The sequence below is a fragment of the Pipistrellus kuhlii genome, unplaced genomic scaffold, assembly GCF_014108245.1.
Source record: "Pipistrellus kuhlii isolate mPipKuh1 unplaced genomic scaffold, mPipKuh1.p scaffold_m20_p_4, whole genome shotgun sequence".
Lineage (NCBI taxonomy): Eukaryota > Metazoa > Chordata > Mammalia > Chiroptera > Vespertilionidae > Pipistrellus > Pipistrellus kuhlii.
This window is the reverse complement of record NW_023425540.1, coordinates 28,179,590-28,201,618: the sequence shown is the minus strand read 5'-3', so window position 1 is coordinate 28,201,618 and position 22,029 is coordinate 28,179,590. Positions and strand designations below refer to the sequence as shown.

Here is a 22,029-nt window from a genome sequence, read left to right as displayed (position 1 = left end):
AAGAGGGACCATTATTTCCTTATCTGACTTTCAAGCAAGCCAAGATCCTCCAAAACATAGAAAGTATTAAACGTTTGCCAAAAGCCAGCACAGAGTAGGAGAGTCAAAATATTCAGAAGGCAATTAGTATATATTTGTAAAGCTGTATATATCTATAAGGCTGCCCATCAGTAGGCTTTTATTGTTTCCAGCATAGAAAACAGCAAAAATGACTGCACAGGTGAAAAAAAATCTCTCTTCTCTGGAGTCCCACACTCCAAGAAACACGACCCCCGCTTAGTAGTCACATCTGTGTTCTCCCTCTTCCCGCTTACATCAGGGGCCAAGCCATCGATGAGGTCTTCTTTGGGGCTTTTCAATGGGAACAAAGAGAACAGTCTCTCTCTGGTAGAGAACTGCAAGAATTAGAAGCTCGTCTCTGTCTGTGGCAAACAATTTTAAGATAATAAAGTCATTATGGAGACAAAAAGATAAGAATCGCTCAGGGAACTGAGTGCTATAAGCAGCCCCCGTGTAGAGGTCAGGAAGATGAGGAAAGACAGACAAAGATCTACATCACAGCAACAGGGAAATGCCATTTTCAGGACTCTGTTTGGGATCGTGGTTATATTATAGCTAACATTTTAAAACCAAAGAGTCCCAGATGTTTAGGTCAAGCCCTGCTCTTTTTCCTGAACTAATGCCTATTTGAAAACCCCACTTGGGTGTCTTAGAGGCATCTCAGCTTTGATAGGGTCAAAACTGAACTCTGAATCTTCCTCCAAACAGTTGTTCCCTGCCATTGCCTCCATTTCAGTTGCTAGCCGTTTCTTCCTTCCAGTTGCTCAAGTTTAAAATGTTGGAGTCTTTAATGCCTCTCTTTCTCACATGCTACACATAACATCAAGAAATGCCTCAACCTGGCCGGGGCAGACTCTAATCACGTGTCACCATCTCCGCCGACCCCACAGGATCCACGTTCCTTTGTTTCTTGCCCAGATTACCCCAATAGTCTCCTTGCTTCCCTCTTGCCCTTGTACCCAACCAGCAGCCAGCAAATGGTTTCTCGTCTCTATTACAAGTTAGATCATGACTCTCCTATTTTGGATCCTTCAAATACAGAGGAATAAATTCCGTATAGGAATAAAAAAGTAATTTTTTATCTAATTGAACTCCCCTCCTCTACTTACCTCCCACTTCATCCTCCTCCCACCCCATTCTGCCCCAGCTGTAGTCTCTTTTCTTTGCTGATTTGAGTGTAAGTGCAAAGACACCCAATCTTGGAGTCTTCACACTTGTTCCTTCTGCCTCAAACACACATCTCCCAGAGAGCAGCATGGCCAGCTCCCTCTTCAGGCATCTGTCTGTTCAAATTTCATAGAGGAATCCTCCCAGGTCCCTACAATAGCACCCCTCCCCCTGCTTGTCCCTGTATTATTTATGGATGCTTTCCTCTCACTTAGAATGCCTTTTCCGCTCCATGAGAATAGGCATTTTGTTCATGTGGTAGGCACACGAAAATATGCTGCACAAACCATTCAGCACCCTTTCAATATTCTCACATTTCAACCTATCTTACCGACATTGGCTTAACTGGTCCTCATACTGGTGTAAAGCCATCCACCTTAAATTTTACCTCAGTCACATTTCTTTTTAAAAAAATTTTATTGATTTTTTACAGAGAGGAAGCGAGAGGGACAGAGAGTTAGAAACATCGATGAGAGAGAATCATCGATCAGCTGCCTCTTGCACACCCCCTCCTGGGGATGTGCCCGCAAACAAGGTACATGCCCTTGACTGGAATCGAACCCGGGACCTTTCAGTCCTCAGGCCGGCGCTCTATGCATTGAGCCAAACTGGTTTCGGCACATTTCTTAATGTATCTGATTACTTAATGCTTCTCTCTACATTTTCCTGTCTTTTCACATTTAATCCCTGAGACAGCTGCCATTTAATAATTTTTCCCCAGTTCTCCTTTGCTACTGTATCATATTATAATATTGACTACAGTACCTTGTGTTAAAAAGTCATGAAACATTCATTACCACCCTGAAACTATGGCTTCTCAAATGAAATCCCCAATCAAGAGCAGTAAAATGCAGAATTCTACAGGCCAGTCCCCAATTTGGAATTCTTTCTTGCCTTTGAATTATCTAAGTTTGTTGCTCTTTCTTGTTTAAATTTTAACATCTCAGAATTTTTTCTAGCACTGGTCCATTGGAAGATAAGAAAACATGACACATCCAATAAGTTTATGTACTTGACCACAGTCATAACCGAAAAGCAGATCTCAATAGTGTAAACATGTGGGTTAAAATGGGGACAGACAGGATAGTACTGAGTTCACTTGTCTGTTATCCTTGGTCTCGTCTATTCTAAAAGTCCACAATAACTAAGACCTCCCTGCAAAGACAGCCAATGGACACAGACTAATTCCCCATCAGGGGAGAGAGATCTCCAACTCTTGGCTACTACAAGTCACCTTGTTCTTCCTTTGATGCCATTCTTCCAGACTTTTTAGCAGTCACTTCATTATGAACGTGTCCCAGTGGTTTCAATGGACCCACATGAATTTGTATTTATATTTAGGCAGCACTGACTTTCAAAAAAAAATGAGAATAAACTTGCAGAAAGAATCAATCCTCATACCATTTTATGGGATTTTAAATATATTTTATTGATTTTTTACAGAGAGGAGGAGAGAGGGATAGAGAGCTAGAAATGTCGATGAGAGAGAAACATTGACCAGCTGCCTCCTGCATACCCCCTATCGGGGATGTGCCCACAACCAATGTACATGCCCTTGACCGGAATCGAACCTGGGATCTTTCTGTCCGCAGACCGACGCTCTACCACTGAGCCAAACCGGTTTCGGCCATTTTATGGGATTTTAAAATGTCATCATGGATTTATTTAAACTTTTACCTATTGACTTAACCTCTTGACATCTGGAATCTGCTGTTAAGACTGGATGTCAAAGATAATTAAAAAAAAAAAAGAAAAACTTCAAGAGCTTAAAAATTCTGAAAATTGTAGCTTTAAAAAATTTTTTTTCAATGTTACTTCTGTGTTTGTATCTACCAGAACTAAAAGGAGAGTATGAAAGAGATAGTTAGTTGCACATCCATGTTCATAGCAGCACTATTCACATTAGCAAGAGGTGAAAGGAACCAAATGTCTGAAGGATGACTAGATAAATGAAATGGAGTACTGTATGTCTTTAAAAAAGGAAATCCTGTCACATGCTACAAGATGGATGAACTTATGAGGACATATAAGTGAAATAAGTCAGTCACAAAAGGACAAATACTGTGACTTTTATGAGGTCTTGAAAGTAATTTATAGAAAAAATTTAATTTAAATGTGTAGAAATAGACTTTGGGGAAAGACAAAAAGAGCAGTTGTTTACTGAGTATTGAGTTTAGTTCTGCAAGATGAGCAAGTTTTGGAGCTTTTGTTTCACAGCAATGTAAATATACTTAACACTACTGAAATGTATACTTAAAATTGTAAATCTATGGTGTTTTTATCACACACAAAAAGTAAAACACATTTGCATTGCTTGCACATACATTTTTCAATGAAGATGGCGCAGGACATATGCTTATAGTGTATATACAATATTTGTCCTTATAATGCAACGAGAGGCCCGGTGCATGAAATTAGCACATGGGGGAGGAGGGTCCTTCAGCCCGGCCTGCAATCCGGAACCACTGGTTCGCCTGCCTGCCTGATCACCCCTAACCACTTACTTGCCTGCCTGCCTGCCCGCCCCTAACCACCTCTGCCTGCCTTATTGCCCCCGACTGCCTCTGCCTTGGGCCCTGCTGCCATGGCTACATCTGGAAGGTTGTTCAGCTACTGAGTCAAATTTACATATTGCTCTTTTATTATTATAGATTTCCTTTTAAACCATACACCAAAAAACCTTCCATAAACTCAGCATTTATTAACTATATCAAGTACTGAATATCCTAAATTATAGTTTATTAATTAGGGAGGAATGACCAAGTATACAGAGTGAAGAGAAACGGGCTATTCTATCTTATAGTTTATCTTTGTATCTGATCTATGTCTGTCTTGTTCATTAAGCAGACAGTAAGCTCCAGCGTTTGGTTTTTGTTTGTTCACCATTGTATCTCCAGGGACCGGTACATAAGTATTTATTAGGTAGGTGAATCTTTAAGATGTAGTAAAATCCAGGTCTATAATCACCAAGTTCAGTGCAATAAGAGATATACCATAAAAGAGGCAGAATCAACTTTCAAAAAACTAATTTTAATCAAAACAAAAATTGTTGATCATTAACAAGTTTATAAAACAGTGATTTAGTTACATAAATAAATTGATATCAGTGTATCAAATCTTAATTACTTTCAACTTCATGAGCATGTTTACATGGGTGATGAAGTACAACCTTTTTTTTTTCTTTTTACCTATTATAATAAATAAAATGGAGCGCATGAAATAGTTCTTCTAAACAAAAATACCTACAAACATACCTCTAGCATGTTCTCTAGTGAAGGGAACAAGAGACACTGGACAACTTTTGCACCAAAACATAAAAATTGCTTTAAAAAGCACAAGGTTACAGAACCATCAGCTAAAGTAAAGACACTATACTGTAACCAAAGTTGGTATTCCATAATATAATGAACAGTTTGGTAGTTAGATCTCCAGTTTGGTTATTTTAAAGCATTAAGACAAGGCAAGATAGAAGGCTGCTTTTGTTTTTGAGTAATTCTAGAGAAAATAAAATATATCTTAAAAAAAAAAAGAAAGAAAACCGAAAAGTAGAACAGTCCTACCTACACAACTTTCTGTCCTGCACAAAGTCAAAATACCTATGCAGAAGAGACATATAATATATATAATGTTATTTGTGCACAAAGGTTAGCTTATTAGCTCACTGCAAAGGCGTTATGTATCATAAGTCAATTGTTCTGGAAAACATTTTGCGTTTGTGTCCAAAGGATATTTAAGTTTCGTAGGCTAGGAGGCACGAACCCCAGTTCTGGCATACTGTGTATTCTTAATGCTAAGGCTTGCTGCTCTGGCTGTGTATTTGTTGTTCCTCTTTATTCTAGTGCCTGTTACAAGCATGTGTGGTGTAGTGGTTGGTGTTGGTGGGGTGTGTGTGTGTGTGTGTGTGTGTGTGTGTGTCTGGTGTCTGTATCTACATATATATGTATACATAAGCTGTATAAATATATATATACATATATAATTTCTCCCAATAGATCTCAGTCCAACCATGCAATCCAAAAGGTGGCTCTGCATAGATGCCCAGCATGAAGTTCACCGCCTGAGCCAACCCTGAAGCAAGGCGCACTTTTAGTCCCTCTGGTAGGTTTTCTCTCAGTTTTTTTGTTTTTGTTTAAAACCAAGCTACTGCAGCTTCAAGTATTTTGCATTACATAGAATATTTTTTATAAATTAGTTAATGTTATATTTTCAATATTCAGACATATACTATAATATATATACAGTACAATAAATGCTCTCATTCTTTTTTAATTTTTTTGATAAATCCCTGAGAATGTATGTTGACAGTCGCTAAGTTTCCACATGCACAAGCATCGTGTGCCATGCTTCTGGACGAACAGCACTGCAAAGCCACGCGGGTCAGCCTTCAACTGCTAGTATTTCATTTTGTTGGTTTGTTTAAATATGCTGAAAATGTAAAGATGAGTTACAAAGGAGTAAAGCTGAATCCATTCGAGGTACTTATCACAGGATGGAGGTGTTCTGTTTGGTTTTTAAAGCCATTTCAATTATTTTTTTTTTTTTGAGGCTGTGAACGTATACAGAAAACAGGAGAGCTATGTGGACTTTTGCCACTTGACAACATATACTCAGTGTAAACCAAACCTTTTTAACGTCTCTCTCATACAAAAAAAAAGAAAAGAAAAAAAAAGAAGAATTAAAAAATATAATAAAATAAAAGTAAAGAAGAGAAAGGGGAAAAAAAAATTAAAAACACACAAACTTTCACAACATGACAATTTAGTCTGCAAACGCAATAGAACTATACACATATAATACCGGTGTGGCTCTGTTCTTTAAGTTAAAAAGGATACAAAGGCAGGCTCAAGTAAAAACAAACCATCCCTCCCACCCCCACCCCCACCCCATTCATACAAGTTATATCAACCAAACCTCTCCCGAACCAACATCATCAGTTTCTTTTTGCCTTTGTAGATTTGTTTCAGGTTGTCGATAAACTGCGTAAACTGAATGTGTCCGTCATGCGCCATTAGGAAGGTCTCTCGGGCCTTGCTGAGAAACTCTATAAACTCACTATAGTGCCGAGGACTGATGTGGGTGAGTCGCGAGTGCGTTGTGTTGATGTAGGCCCCGATCGTGGCATCCAGGAGCTGCCTCAAGGGGGCTTTGTCCAGTGACATGAGCTTACCAGAGTTCCTCCTCCCATGAAGTCCCACCATGCCAGGGGTGGTCAGAGTGCACCTGCGCAAAATGTCTGACAGTACCGTTGCACACTTGACACTCTTGACCACCAGAGGTATTATCGCCGCGAGCTCGTTTTTGCCGAGGGAGTGGCTGAGCGCACAGGCCCACAAAACGTCATTAATGGCAGGGTGCGTGTCCTGATTGTAGCTCAGGTTGAGATGGGTCATGGCCAGGGTGGCCAGCTTGTAGGCCCTCATGGGGTACCCGCGGTGCTCCATGTACCGTGCTATCGTGAAGAGCTGGGTATAGCTCATGCCGGTTGTAGCAGCATCGAGAACAATTTGGTACGCCGTCTCAAAAGCTATGTGATCCTTTTCACACAGGGTGAGCGCAGAGAGGGCGCAGTTCTGAGGGTCCTTCATGGCACACTGCAACGCGAGTGTCCGGGCACTGCCGGCCAGCTTCTCCTGCTGATGGCAGTCCAGGTGGAGGCGGACAATGGTGCTGTTGGACATTACGGTGGTTGCAACTATACTTGTGGCCTCAGTGGGAGTAAAAAGAGTAAACCAGCTCTGCATGATGCTGTCCAGGGCATAAACACCTGCAAGGAACACAGAGAAGCCTTATCACTGACAAGGATGCTGCCTAGGGGTCTGGCCTTATTTTCACTTTATAATCAATGCTTACATTGTTAACCATCACCAGACATGAGCGAGGCCAGAAAACCCTATAAGGTAATATGCCTGGGAGCAACCTTTTAGAATAAGGTTATTATGGATTGTTATTCAGTGAAGTGCCTGAAAGGAACATGAACTTCCTGTAATACAGAACTAATCCTCTCGGTAGCTGGTATTTGCACTGTGCTGCTTGCCATTTCACACAATGGCTCTTTGCTAACGAGTTCCAGTTCACTGGGGCCTCCTGCCAGATACCCACAACAGAATCTGTAGTTTTTCCTCAGGAAAACCACAACCCCCAATAAAATAGGTAGTTTTTACGTGGTGTGCATGTATATTTGTGTGTAAGTTTAAAATACACACGGCATAAAATGATTAAGACACACAAAGCAGGAAAATGTGACCCATAATCAAGAGAAAAACTTCAACAGAAGCAGACCTACAGATGTCTCAGATGTTGGAAATGGCTGCCAAGCACTTAAAAATAACCCAACATGCCTCACCTGCGGAAAAGTCCTAAATGTGAATGTTTAAAGAGAAAGTACTAAATTGCAGAGAAAAATTAGGCATTTATCTTAGTGCAGAGGAAGAGGAATTGTATGACAGTTCTTAAGCATCACATCAATAATCTAAACATAATTTTTATACTGAGACCAATTTACCTTTTCCCACAATAACAAACGATCATGAATTAATAAAAGAATAACAACAAGAATGACTTTACAGTATCTGCTGTGTCAGTATCTAAATACTGAAGTGGTAGTGTCCTCTCAGCAAGAGGTATGTGTCCTTTTCTGATGCAAACAGGAAGAAAGAAAGACAGTTGAACCAACATATATTTTCAACAGACACCATTTTGTTGGTGTTGGCACTTCTGCTGGGAATATAGTTTTTTCAGCACTGACTTAATGCTGCAGAGGGGAAGCAGGTAGCTAAAAGGTCTCACAAATTGCAGCTTGTGGATCTTCTTAGGGCTAGCTACAATATCTCACACATCTGAGAGTTCACCTGAACCATACCCAGTGATCTCACTGGGTACCATGACAAGTCCTGAGATGATGAAGAAAACACTCTGTATCATTTTTACTAAAATGGACTGAAGCACTAAACCAGTCAAGTTAGTTTCAGAGGTGGGCTCCAATCCACCAAGGATTCACGCTGGAATCCTTATATATGAAATTGTAAACCCGATTACCACAAAAAGTTACTAAAAGCAACTTAATAGTGACAGACCAACTGGATAAAATGTGTTTTCTCACTGACCTTTTCCATTTTAGTGAGTTTGGAACCCACATACTTGACAGTTTGGAAGAGGGGCAATGCTAGTATGTACAACTGAAGGTTGAAGGGAAGGGAGCCCCTGGTGGTTGCTGGAGTGGCAGGAGCCTTGGAAAAGTCAAGGTGAAAAAGGGAAGAAGTTCTTACACCTGTGACTGAGGAGTTAAATCTAACAGGAGGGATCTGGAGAAGCTCTTCCTCCAGAGTTTACCTACCCACTTCAGTAGCACATGTTACCAGCCACCTGACCATCTCCCGCCGTCGCCAATTTAAGGTTGACAGTGTCATTCGCATAACCTATAAAGAGAGATAGGAAAATAAAATGTTCTGGAAGATTATCCCAAGTCAGTGGAAATATAAAACAATTAATTCCAAGGTGTAACTACAAGGCACTCCCCCTATTAGCAGGAGGATGGAGCCATATTTGGAACAAGCTCTGCATATGAACTTGTCCATGGCTCTACCAGCCTCATCACAGCCAGAGAGGCAGGAGGTCCATACTCTTATCCTGGTGGGTCGACTGACCAGAAGCGACATCCTGGGCAAGTCACTCAATCTCTTTTCTCATCTGCAAATAAGAGGCCTGGGCTGAAGCATTAAACACAGCCCAGGCCTCATCTCCTCCCCAGATTTAACATTCCCTGGTTTTAGATTTCTGAGGCTTCCCTGAAGTAATTCTGATTACAAACTCTCAGATGGCAGAGGTATTTTACATTATTTCAGTCTCTGGTTCTCTTGTCTGGCAAGTATGAAGATAACCTTAGGTCCATGGAAAGAAATCATCTTTGGCAACATTAGTGATCTGATTTTGTTTTTCACTTTCTAATAAGTGACTCCAAGTTAAAACATCCCTTTGTTACTATTTTCCCCATTTTTTAAGATCCATAAAATCTAGGCACGTAACCTCCCAAAGCCTTAGAAAGGCCCTGTGGGATTTCTTCCTATGTTCTACAAGGAATGAGGCAGGGAGCAAAATCTCAGTAATCTGCCATTTATTCCCCAAATCTGCCAGGATTCCAAATACCTAGAAAACTTGCATTAATATGTGTGTGTTTTTCTGCATCATACCTTTAAGAAATAAGCCAAATAACCAGAATTTATTTTTATAAGGAAACTTTTAAAATGTCATTTTATTGTTTAAATGCAATCAATCTCCTATAACCTCTGCTCGAACAGTACTATTTATGGTAACTGCATTTTCTTGTAATATAATTCTTTAAACTTTATTCATTACTGTAAGGAGAATCCTAACTAGAAAATCAAATTAGTCATCTAATCAGGGCATTCCATTCCCCATACTTTAGGTAACTAGAGGATGAAATTTTATTGGAGGGGTCAAACAAACAAACAAAACCCCACACAAATGTATACAGAGATTTCCCAAGAAAAGTAGAAGTATAAACTTTACAGTTCCAGGTTTATACAGTAATCTTTTCAGAAACTATAAAAAAGCAAACATCCATTGGCATAACTGACTGAAAATGTCCTGGGTAATAAGCAGCTTGCTGAACGCTGAAACTGGACCCTGGCCTCACCACTCCTTCACCTAATTTCTCAGGGCTATAAAAAAGAGTGCCTTGGCTGGTTGCTCAGTGATTAGAGTGTCAGCATGTGGCCCAAAGGTCTGATTCCTGGTCAAAGACACATACCTTGACTGCAGGTTCAACCACTTGATATCTCTCTTTCACATCAACACTTGTCTGTCTGTCTGTCTCTCTCCCTCCCTCTCTCTCTCTCTCTCTCTCTCTCTCTCTCTCTCTCTCTCTCTTTCTCTCCTCTAACCTCCTCCTTTCCACTTTCTCTAAAAATCATGGAAAAAATAGCCTCCCCCTCTTTGGATGAGGATTAAATAAATAAATAAATAAATAAATAAAGAGCTAGAACTACCCATCTATTATGAAAATGCAGACATCAATAAAATTTCATACTTCCTCTAAAAATTTACCCCTAACAATTGAATCTTTATTATACATGATAGCTTTATTTAAGTCTCTAATGAACAATAATTCTTCCCCATTCATTAAAGGAGAAAAGGTGCCATTAAGGCTATAATTAAGAAAATGATTTTTTTATTTGAAAGAAACATATCAAATCAGGCTTCTGAATGTCAATGCAGCCCCCCTGCATCTCAGGCAGTACCTGGTTCAGGGGAAATGACCTCAGCTCTGAAGCACAGTGCTCTCCCGAAAGTCTAACAGACTTGTGCACCCAACTCATTTACCTGCACTAAAAAAATCCAAGTAAGCAAACAGAAACAACCTCAAGATGCTGTCTTTATTTAGCACTCGTTGTTATCCCAGGAAAGACCATTAGTCACATACCTGCAGGCCCAGCTCCAGAGACACTTTCAAAAGAGTGATGTCTGGCAAAGTGTCCATGAGAGTTGCTATTTTAAATGCATCCTGGGCAAGCTTGAAGATGTGGGATGAGGAGTGAATGTTTTTCTGGATGGATTCTAATACTGTTTCCAGCCTCCGAACATCGCCTGCAATGAACAAGGAAAAAACAAACCAAACCAAATCAAAGCAAAGCAAAATAAAAACAACAACAAAAAAATCATACCAAACACACACATACAAAGGGAAGTAAAAAGGAAACAAAATAAACATAAAGCACAAGTTAATTTCCCTGAAATGTTCACAGATGGCACAGATGTTATAAGTTAAGTTACTGCCATGTCAATGACTCTCAGCTTCACCCAAAAGAAACACTGAGATAAACTCTCAATGACTAAAAACACATGTGACCCAGGACCAACACGAGATAACAATTAGCTCTCCTAGTTCCTACTTATATATATGTTTGGTGAATATCTCAGGGAGAGAAGAAATGTAACTGAACTTTTCAGTCTCCTTCTGAATCTCAACCATCACACACACAGCATGGCAACTAAACCTACACTTTGCCAGCAACAGGTTTAATGATGCAGTTAAATGAGGAAAATGCCAGGCTCAAATGAGCAACACTTATTTTCCCCATAAGCTAACACTAATGAAAAGTGTCCCCTCAACCCAACATTAGCACCACTACTAAGAATCTGATAGCAAACATGACCCTTAAACAAAAAGGCAAACCATCAAAATAATCATGAGGCCTCAGGACAATCCAATACCTTTGGCTGCAGTTAGCATGGTGGATGCCAGCTCACACTGCTGGGATTCTATGTGGCTTAAAGTGAACCAACGAGGGTATCGGTTGGGAACAACTGACGCAATGTGGTGTGGGCGGGTGAGGTCTCCTGCTGGAGCAGCAGATTCCAATACTAGTAACCTGTAACAAGAAGAGACAGGGTAGGTGGCTGCTGGTTATCATTTATCTATCACCGTTGCCACGGGAATTAGCCTACAGCCCGAGGAGTGGGTAGGTGCTGGGAGAACCCGTCAGTCCTTGTGCAGGAGGAGCTGGTACAACTACACTCTGCTGTCTGGATGCCAAAGTCATCTTGTTAATTACTCATTATCTAAACCTAAGAGATTTCCTTTCTTTAACATCATTCAGAAAATTGCACAATTCAAAAAAAATTAAGTTATGTAATAATGAAGTATGAAACTCAGTCTTGACGTTTACCTACTTTAAAGTTTTTGAATCTTAACACTCATTAAAAAATAGAAATCAAGATAAAACTAACAGTGAAGTGGATATTAAGACATAGATTACAACAGCCAGGGATTGGTGGATAACTGAGATGTATATGCTTAACTTACTAAAACACAACATAAAAGGGGAAGTAAAAAAAAAACAAAAACAAAAAAACCCCTCCCTGTCCATTACTCATACTTTCTAAAAAATAAGTTCCTTATTCCTTCAGGTATTTATAGTTAGAATATCATATATAGCAGAAGAAGATGAATGCATATTATCCAAATATTTGTCCTTAACAGTCTCATATAAATTCTATGTATTTCCCATTTCAATCTTTAATATGTTGAAAAATAAAGAATAATTATTAAAAACAAAGCACATGCTTAGTGATCATCTCCAAACATAACTGCCAGAGATTAGTATAGTAGCTATAGCGGAAATAATTCCTTTATAATCATCAAAACACTGATCTTCACTCAAGTACACCAGTATTAGGAACTACAGACTAAGAGCTGGGGATCAAGAGGAGTTAGCAGGGTCAGGGTGTGAGGCTGGCCTTGGGGACCCATCCTGGGCACTGCTCTGGTAAACCAAATGTCTCATTATCTTTTCCCTTTATCGAGGGACATAGAGATGTTAGCATGAGAGGTAGGCAATTAAATAATAAGCATTTTGGTGGGGCTGCTCTTTAGTTTAAAAAACAACAACAAAGCACCTGGAATATTCCTGTAATTAACAGGCAGAGCTTTCCAGAGTTGTTGTAGAAGAAACTAGCCGACTCCCCTGGAAAGATGAGAAAATGAGTGCTGAAAACACCCTTCCCCAGCCCACCACGGCTGCTTCCAGGAGGACTAAGAAGCAAGTAAGCTACAGGTCTCTCTTCCTTCCTGTTCCTTGGCTGCCCTGAGATGTTCTAAAAGGTCCCACCACGCAGTCCTTTGGCAGGGGGACGGTGGCAGGTAGAAGAGGAGAGGTGGGAAAGCAATTCCCTCGTGCCCTGCTAGTACCCCGTGAACAAACTGCCATGTAGCAATCAAGCACAATCATAAATGAGTATCTGAGTGTCAGCCTTAGCATAAGCCAGACCCACAGAGAAACGTTAAGTCATTTTCCTCTTAAACTTTACAATGTCGGAGCACTTGCATCTGGTGGCATCATAACATTAGCATGCTTCCTTTTACACAGGAGCACAACTCTCAGATTTGAGTAGATATAGAGCTGAGCATCTGTCTTTATCTGACAACTTTCAGCTTCCAAACATGGGAATAGGAACTTACTAATAAGTGTGCTTTAACCCTTTGTATGCCATAAGTTTTCATAGACAGCAGTGAGATAAAAGCATCTTTGGATGTATGGCAGTTAACTGGTTAAAATACAAACCAAGTGGTATAAAATAATTTGGTGGGAAACTTTTGCTTATGTTAGTTTTAAATTTATTTTCTGGTATTTTAAAAATAGACAAGAGAATATTTAAGGTTTCTCAGTAAATGAAACTTCACATTGGCAAGGGGAAGCATGTGAAATTGAAAGGTGTCAGCCTCAGAACACACTGACACACAGGTACACACACACCCTTATCACTGCACCAAAAAAGGCCTCTGAGAAACAAGCTACAAACATAAGAAGGCAAGAGTTTGATTTTGAACCCACTATACTGGTTGCAGACATAGAATCTTTGATAAGTTTCTATGGGATCAAATTATTCTCTGGCACCTCAAGCTTTTAGGTTATGTTCATGGTTTGTCTTTAGGTGACTAGAATGAGGTCTAATCTACTTTAACATAGAAGTGCTTTAATTTTTTTTTTAAAGGAAAAAAGCTCATGTTTTAAGAAAGGTAGGTAGGTATTTCTTTCAGGTCTTTAAAGAATAATATGCTACAAATAAGACTGACAAATACAATCTTGAAGTCACTAAAAAATATTCAGCAAGAACAGATTTGCAATAAAAATAATTATCTGGTGAATTGACTTTTAAAAGAGAAGTGAAAATAGAAAGGTGGATGGCGAGGAACGGACTCTACTTGCTATTGCTGAAGAGGAGCGGCTGGAGAGGAGATGGCAGCAGTCAGTGCCGAGGGGGTCGGGGGGGAATCCTAGCAGACCAGGATCTGCTCTCCTAGTGATGCCTTCAGCACTATAAACAGTCCCAGCCCTGCCACCTTCCATGGGAGCGCAGGGTATGACAGCAGTCAAGGATACCATCTTCCTTTACTTTTAACCAGAAGTCAAACAAGCCCACGACCCATGAACAAACCACTACACAACCCAAGAAACATATAAATAAATATGTTCTTTAGATTTTCTGCTGCCTATAAGAAACACAAATGAATGAGAAATCAGTGAACAGCCATTCCTCCCAGGGGGGAATTTGGATTGCATCTGCCCGGCTGGGCTGTGAATACGTACCGCATTGCTCTCAGTGCAATTTTGTATGCCAATTCAGCATCGTGAGGTAGGAGAGAGGTGAAGAGATACTTGGCAAATGTGTGCATTGGAACGCTCTCCCGATGGATTATTTCGCCTAAACCACTATATGGTCCGGCTGTGGGAAGAGAGCATACACATTTTACATTCCTAAAAAAGGAACTGAGACTTCTTGTAAAGTATATTTTAAAACTGTTATGTAAAGTTATAACATATACAAGCTAATCTGGTTAAGGATGTAACCTAAGTCAGCGGTTGCCAACCGGTGGTCTGAAAGATTGGCGACCGCTGGTTTAAGGAAACCTTTGGAGCAGTGGTCATCAACCGGTGGTCCGTGAGGTCTGAAAGGTTGGCGACCGCTGATCTAAGTGGCACAGGAGAAGGAATACAGATTCTTAGTAAAAAATGATTCTATAGGCTATAGTATCCAATATCAAATTTACTTCAGGAACAATCCCTCAACTGAAATGAGAATCAAAGTACTAAAGGGCAGAGCTTTTTCACATTTTAACTGTGAAAGAAACCTTGCAATGTATAAAACCTCACTGAATTCAAGAAACATCCTCTGTACATGTATATGTCCCAGCATCCAGATTTCCAAATGCACAGATGACTCTGCAGATTAACTTTGGAACCTGTGCCTGGTCCCTCAGTCCCAGGGGCACAGACAAGCCAGGCTTCTGGAAAAGAGTGCTCTGGAGGGTTGGGGAGGATTCTGAACCACAAATCCCAATACAAAGACTATAAACGTTGTTGCTTTTAATAAGCAGAAATAAATACGGATTCTCAGAAAGTGATTAATAATGAGAATAGTTACCCATTTGATACTCACCATAGGCAAAAGAAAAAAATTAAAGTAACTGAAAATTTACCACATTTTAGGTTCCAAAAGACCAATTTTAAAAGCAAAATTACATGGAAGCAGCCAGAACTCATTTCTTAATAAGCTGTGTCAGGGCTGGTGGCAGAGTTGACTTCCCCTGTACTCTGTGAATGCTGCCCTAGGAAGGGCAATACAGATTTTAAATTTTGAAAGGAAACCACAGTGGTTAGTTCAACTTCTTTCCACTTACATACCTTGAGGTTTAGTTACTGTAAACTGTGTAATAAATTAGTTTCCATATCACCTTTGGGTAAAAACTGTTTGATGATTTCTAGAATTATGAACCATGACACTACTGCTCAAAGGATATAATGCATTTGTTTTCCCTGAGAAAAATCAGTCTGGTGAAGAGTTTAAAATGCAAAAAATGCAGTTCTGAAGAAATGGTGAGAGGAGTTACTGCACTGAGCATGGGATAGGAACATTACATATTATAAATAATATAGGTTATTTTAAATTTTCATTAGTATTTTTGAATTATTCATTTTAGGTACTTGAAAAATCATAAAGTAAACACCATTTTTTTTAACCTAGGTAAATTAAAATCCATCCTATATTTCTAATTTTACCAAACCTATTCATCTTTTTCTTGTGTTTAAGAAATTTAAAAATGCTTTAGTGATCTAATATTCTTCAAAAGTTGAAATAGCATTACAGTTTGACCTTTAGTTCATATAATGAGGCCAAATTATTTAGGTTTTTATTATGAACTGAATGCTCGTTATCTCCCACCTCACTTCATGTGTCAAAGTCCCAACTCCCAATGTGACTGTATTTGGAGAAAGAGCCTTCATAAAGATAATGAAGGTTAAATGAGGTCAGAGGGCGGGGCCCTGATCCAATAGGATTAATATCCCTATTGGAAGAGACAGCAGAGAGCTAGCGCTGGCAGCTATCTAAAAGCCAAGAAGAAGTACCTCACCAGACACTGTACTGGCCAGCACCTGACCTTAGACTTTTTAGCCTCCAGAACTGTGAAGAGTAAATTTCAACTGCTTACGTCACCCAGTCTGTAGTATTCTGTTATGGGAGCCTCAAAAGACTAAGACAATAACTCTATTTTACTTAAGAACTAAATATAGCAAATTTATAGGCTATTTTCTTCATGTCTCTTCCATTTCATTCCAATGTTTCCCTTAAACCATCAAACTACCTGTTCATTATGCAGGAAAAGCCAGAATGCATAATCAGCATTTTGTTATGACACTTACCAACAAGTAAAACTTGTTCAGTTGGGTATCACTGAATTATTTGTGGTTTAATAATCAGTGTAATTCAATAATCAGTGTACTGAATTATGAAAGACTGAAATTTGGTAGTAAGTTCCCCAGAAGTGCTTTTCTGACATCTGAGTCTGCTAACTTTTGCACCCCTGAAATTCCTGGAGTATACTGATGCATAAAGAAGTTGGTGCCCAGTGCAGTCAATTCAACCATGAAGTTTACAAAAAGGGTCCCTTTCTTTCCTGTTAAGACTGTTTCCTGTCCTGCAACACCCACTCTTTGTGGGCTGAGCAGGGATGAGTCAACAATACTCTTCATCAGGCACAGTTCTTTTTTTTTTTTCTTTTTAAATATATTTTATTGATATTCCAGACAGAGAAAGGAAAAGGGATAGAGAGCTAGAAACATCGATGAAAGAGAAACATCGACCAGCTGCCTCCTGCACACCCTCTAACGGGGATGTGCCCGCAACCAAGGTACATGCCCTTGACCGAAATCGAACCTGGGACCTTTCAGTCCACAGACAGACACTCTATCCACTGAGCCAAACCAGTTTCGGCAGGGCACAGTTCTTATAAAAATATTTAATGGGGAGGTATGAACTAATCAAAGACTAAGTTTAAATTATTCATGAGTAATGAACGTGGAGAACATTTAAGAAGGTAAATGATAAACAGATTACCCTCAAGATTGAAAAGCACACACCCTCTTCCTACCCTTCAATATATCGGAAACCAAAAGCCAGTTACTAAGAGCCAGTGACATAAAAAAAAGCTTGTGGCTAATGATTTGCTTATCTCAAAATAAATTATGAGAGTAAAGTAAAAGAAAACTGCAATGAAAGAATCAATATCATTTGAAATTTGCCAAGATAGGCTTTTATGTTAAGAAGAAGAAAAAACTTTAGGAGTGCTTCAAAAAGTTAATATTAGGAATTTTTACCAAAATTAAGCATGCTATAAAAACATTTTCTCTTTAGAATGCATTTCTAAAATGTGAATAATGTATTGTTGAAAATATTTTCTTTCAAATAGGTCTTTAGATTTGGAAAAATAAAAGAGGTTTTAAAATGCTATTTCTTCTAAATCCCTTCCCCATGTGTAACAGCTCTGAATATAAGACGAAGACAGCACACTTTATGAGCCTATCAATCAGAGAGAATCCCATAATAATGACAAACGTGTACTTGAGAGATAGAAGTAATTTTTATCCATTAGACATCACTTAAATTTACACAAAAGATTAGGCTACCATACTAATTACACTTAAGTCTTTTCAAGGAAAAAAACCACACAAAACTGTTTTTAAAACAATGCCAGCCAAATTTGTTAGGCACTTTAGCTCTTAACCTTATGAAAAAAAGAAAATTAGGCTTTGCCTTAGAGGGTCTATGAAACTTTAACTTGCTGAATGTAATCCTAATGAATTCTCTGAAATAATTACTCAGCACAGTGGAAATCCACTCCTGCAGCTTTCAGTCCTTTGTTAGCACGTGCAAATGACATATTCAAAACCCAGACATCATGTAATAGCCAATAATTCAGAGGAATGCCAATCAATTTTCATTTTATAATTTAATTGTTCCAGCAAAGAGGAATATGGCCACCAGCAACAGCTCACTAAATATCAAACTTGCATTTATCTCAGGAACAACAAGCCAAAAAACAAAAACAAAAAACAGTCTTTTCAGAGCTGATGGCATTAAACGGGACTCATTTCTAATAGGCTATCCTATGTGACCACCTAAATAAAATGATATAAATCTGAATATCTGTATTTTTTTAAGTAATACTATAACTGGATAATGAACACTCATTGACCATACTACCACGATAACCATCATACTAAATACATTCAAACAGTACTCCCAACATAAATAGAATTGGCTAAATAAGTAGAAAAACTCGTTATTAAACTACCTTCTAATAGGAAGACTGCTTGCTTGCGAAAAATTTTCACCAGTGTGTCATCCAATTCAATTTCCTGAAGCTTGGAGATGAGCTGTTCCTCATTCCGGCAAACCTTCTCTTGTGTGTACAGCCCATCAGGCATGATACGCTGCTGTCCCAGCCCTATCAGGGCTACCTCCACAGCGAGTGTTAAATAGGATTCCCCTTCTTCTAAAAATTTGTGTGCAGGTAGATGCTGATATTCTAGAGATTTGCACTGTCCCATATTCTCTGTAAAAGGTCACAAAAGAAATCAAAGTTCAGAAACTACTTTTTCAGGGACAAATATTTACTTTATCCAGTACTTGTAAATGAATTATTGACTTAATTCCAAGAAGACCAAAAAACAAGTGCATAGCTTTCCATTATGTTTTCTAAATGAATAGCTAGATGTGTATATTCTGGGGGATAGAATATTACAAATATTTTCCCCAATGAAAATGAATCACCTAAGAAAACTATAAATCTAAGGAAAGATACTAAAAATACTTAAGCATGAGAAAACTTTTAATTAAACAAGTGTAAAATTATATGATGACTGCAACAGTTACCAATTCTTAAAAGCCTTACAATAAAGAAAGTTTACATACTTTTACCACAATGTTAAAATTTATAATAAAAACAGTAGAGAATACAGCACATGTAACCCAATTTCAAGGGTCTTTTTGTCATCAAAGAAGTAATCAGTTATCACAATGGTAATGATTCTCTGAGCATTCACTTATGTTTCCATTAGAAACTTTAACAAACTTTCAACCACTGAACTCCCAAGGATAGCACATTCACAGTCATAGCTCTTGCTCTCCCAATAGAGTTTTGGGTCACCCATAATCCATGGAGGTAACCACCACAATAGTCAATATGAAGACAATATGAAGGGAGATAATAAACCCTCTGAGCTCACCCGACTGTGGGAGCAGCAAAGAGACAACCCTTTCTCACTCCCACATCATACACATCCTTACTTTATATCTTTATGCTAGAAAACAGTCATAAATGCAAATAAATTCTTAGATGTACCACCACTGACTAGAAGAGAATAAATATTCCTAAGGTTCTTTACACATGCTGTCAACTGTCGAATCTGAGCCTGCCTGAAAAGCGGAGAGTGCCCGTTTCCTTGCTCTCTCGCTAGCTGTAGATATTGTTAACTGTATGGATTCATAAAATAAACTGTGAAGAAAAATGACCACTGCCATTCAGAGTTTAGAAAAAAGGGCACACGAGACCAATGTCAAGGTTTTTTACCTGTGAAACTGGAGAACCCAGGGAAGCTTTCATCGTCCATGTGGCAGGCTTCCATAAGGCTGCTGAAAAGAGTGCCCACAGGGTCCAGAGGGTGTCCAACCCAGCCCTCCAGATTGGTTATCAAGGTAATGCTTTTATGGGGTAGCTCTGTGTAAGAAAAGGGAATTGAGGGATGAAAAGATGTAAAGGGAAGAGAGGCTTTGCCATTTAAAGCAGCATCGAACAAATTAATACTGAATTAAATTAAAAAACAAAGGTACATATAATCCCCAACTTGTGAACTATTTTGAATTTGGAAGCTTCATCTGTAAATCAATATAAATGGCACTAACCTCCTAGGAAAGCTCCCAAACATCTATTTAATTCATGGGCCCAGGGTACAGTGTTAACATTACAATGTACACTTCTAAATTATGTTGCATGAAGAAATGTCAAGTCTAAATTGTCACCTGAGAAGCTAGGGACAATTCTCCTCACTTCCTAGGAGTGACATTAGAGAGGACTAAAAAGTTGCCCCCAGAATTACCATTGGATAACTCTACAATTTTATTAAGAACACAAAAGATTAAACAACAAAGTCTTGATTATAAAAAATATTATAATCCAATCCTTCTTTGGTTCAAATTGTACCTTTGGAATTTTCTTCCATCATATAAATAATAATGTTAATTTTTTAACTAGAGGTCCGGTGCATAAAGATTCATGCACTGGAGGGGGGGGGGGGGCGGCATCCCTCAGCCTGGCCTGCCCCCTCTCACAATTCGAAAGCCCTCAGGGTCAGGAAGTGACCCAACAATTAGGGGAAGGCAATGCCCCATCACACCTCTGCTGCTGCCACTGCTGGCAGCGCAAGTCTCAGCCGACCCTGGTTACCTGAGCCTTGGGCTGACCCTTAAGACCCTGGGGCTGAGGGGACTGTGGGACTTTGGAGGCAGGCACATGGAGTGGCTAGGCCCACCTGCTGCCCTGGCGGGGCTGAGGGGACTGGGCGTCGCCATCTTTGAGGGTGTGGCAGTCAATTAGTATATTCCTTCCTTACTGGCTGTGGGCACCACCATCTTTGCAATGATGTGAGGGTCAATTAGCATATTCTTTCTTTATTAGATAGGATACTTTCAATGTAGAAGATACTAAAAGTACACAAAAAAAATCTAACCTCCAGCCTATTTCAACAACTTTTTTATAATTTTTAGCTGTATCCTAGGTGGAGTGTGTATAATCACCAAGGATTAAAAACATAAAAAGAAAAAAAAAACCAACAGCAACTAAAACTATCTGAATAAGAAATAAAATTCCAGCCGAAACCGGTTTGGCTCATTGGATAGAGCGTCAGCCTGCAGACTGAAAGGTCGCAGGTTCGATTCCTGTCAAGGGCATGTACCTTGGTTGCAGGCACATCCCCAGTAGGAGGTGTGCAGGAGGCAGCTGATCGATGTTTCTCTCTCATGGATGTTTCTAGCTCTCTGTCCCTATCCTCGTTCTCTGTAAAAAAATCAGAATAAAATATATATATATATATAAAAAAGAAAATTCCAGAATACAATTCTGCAAAAAACAAACAAACAAAAAACATAAAAAGATTTATACCTACAGATGGAATAAGGAGTATATAGATTATCCAGAAAAAACATACGTATTTCTTTTTTTGATCAAGGCCTCATTCATGTAAGACTCTGCAATTAACCACTAGTCAGTAATGCTTAATGTAAAATCTAAAAGATTAATAAACTGAGATAAAGAGAAGTTAAATATGTTCTGTCAGCTGACAGTTCATCATCAAATGTTGAATTTAAAAAATCTGAGTAGTTTTCTGCAGTGATCACTTTAAATATAATGTCCTTATGTACAAATTATAACAAGTGAAAAGTTTTAGAGTGATTTCACACTATGCCAGGCTCTGCTTTAAGTGCTTTAAAGCAGGCGTCCTCAAACTTTTTAAAGTGGGGGCCAGATCACAGTCCCTCAGAGAGCTGGAGGGCCGGACTATATGAACTACTAATTCCTACTGTAACACCTCGGCTGCGCTCACTGCCCAAAAAACCTGGCGGGCCGGATCAGACTCCTCTGCGGGCCGCATGTGGCCCGCGGGCCGTAGTTTGAAGACACCTGCTTTAAAGGATCAATAATCTTCTCAAGAACTCTAAGAAATAGGTCCTCAACTGAGCCTCATTCCACAGATGAGGAGTCTAAATCACAGAGAGGTCTAGTCATTGCTCAAGGACTCTGAGTTTGAACCGATTGCTAGGATTCAAACATAGGCAAGTCTAATCCCCAGAACCCTATTGTTAGAATTAAAACACAGTCACAAAGTAAGATATTTGGCTAACTTACATTTTAGATAATTCTGACAAACTAAGCTTTCCCTTCCTTTGGTT

The 22,029-nt window shown here is 39.2% G+C and overlaps 1 protein-coding gene across 6 annotated transcripts in view; it reads right to left on the bottom strand.

The window, feature by feature from the left end:
• Positions 1 to 4,236: 4,236 nt before the first annotated feature.
• ZSWIM6 (zinc finger SWIM-type containing 6) overlaps positions 4,237 to 22,029 on the bottom strand; it is a 166,197-nt gene continuing 148,404 nt past the window's right edge. For 3 of the 6 annotated variants that reach the window (XM_036408778.2, XM_036408774.2, XM_036408773.2), the window contains 7 exons: positions 19,655 to 19,801; positions 18,377 to 18,637; positions 14,334 to 14,469; positions 11,458 to 11,615; positions 10,667 to 10,830; positions 8,561 to 8,642; positions 4,237 to 6,991 (listed from right to left, as the gene is read on the bottom strand). In XM_036408778.2, the coding sequence (XP_036264671.1) occupies positions 6,129 to 6,991; positions 8,561 to 8,642; positions 10,667 to 10,830; positions 11,458 to 11,615; positions 14,334 to 14,469; positions 18,377 to 18,637; positions 19,655 to 19,801 (1,811 nt within the window). In that variant the 3' untranslated portion in view covers positions 4,237 to 6,128. The remainder of the gene's footprint in view (positions 6,992 to 8,560; positions 8,643 to 10,666; positions 10,831 to 11,457; positions 11,616 to 14,333; positions 14,470 to 18,376; positions 18,638 to 19,654; positions 19,802 to 22,029) is intronic. The other 3 variants (XM_036408775.2, XM_036408777.2, XM_036408779.2) reach the window with 3 other exon arrangements.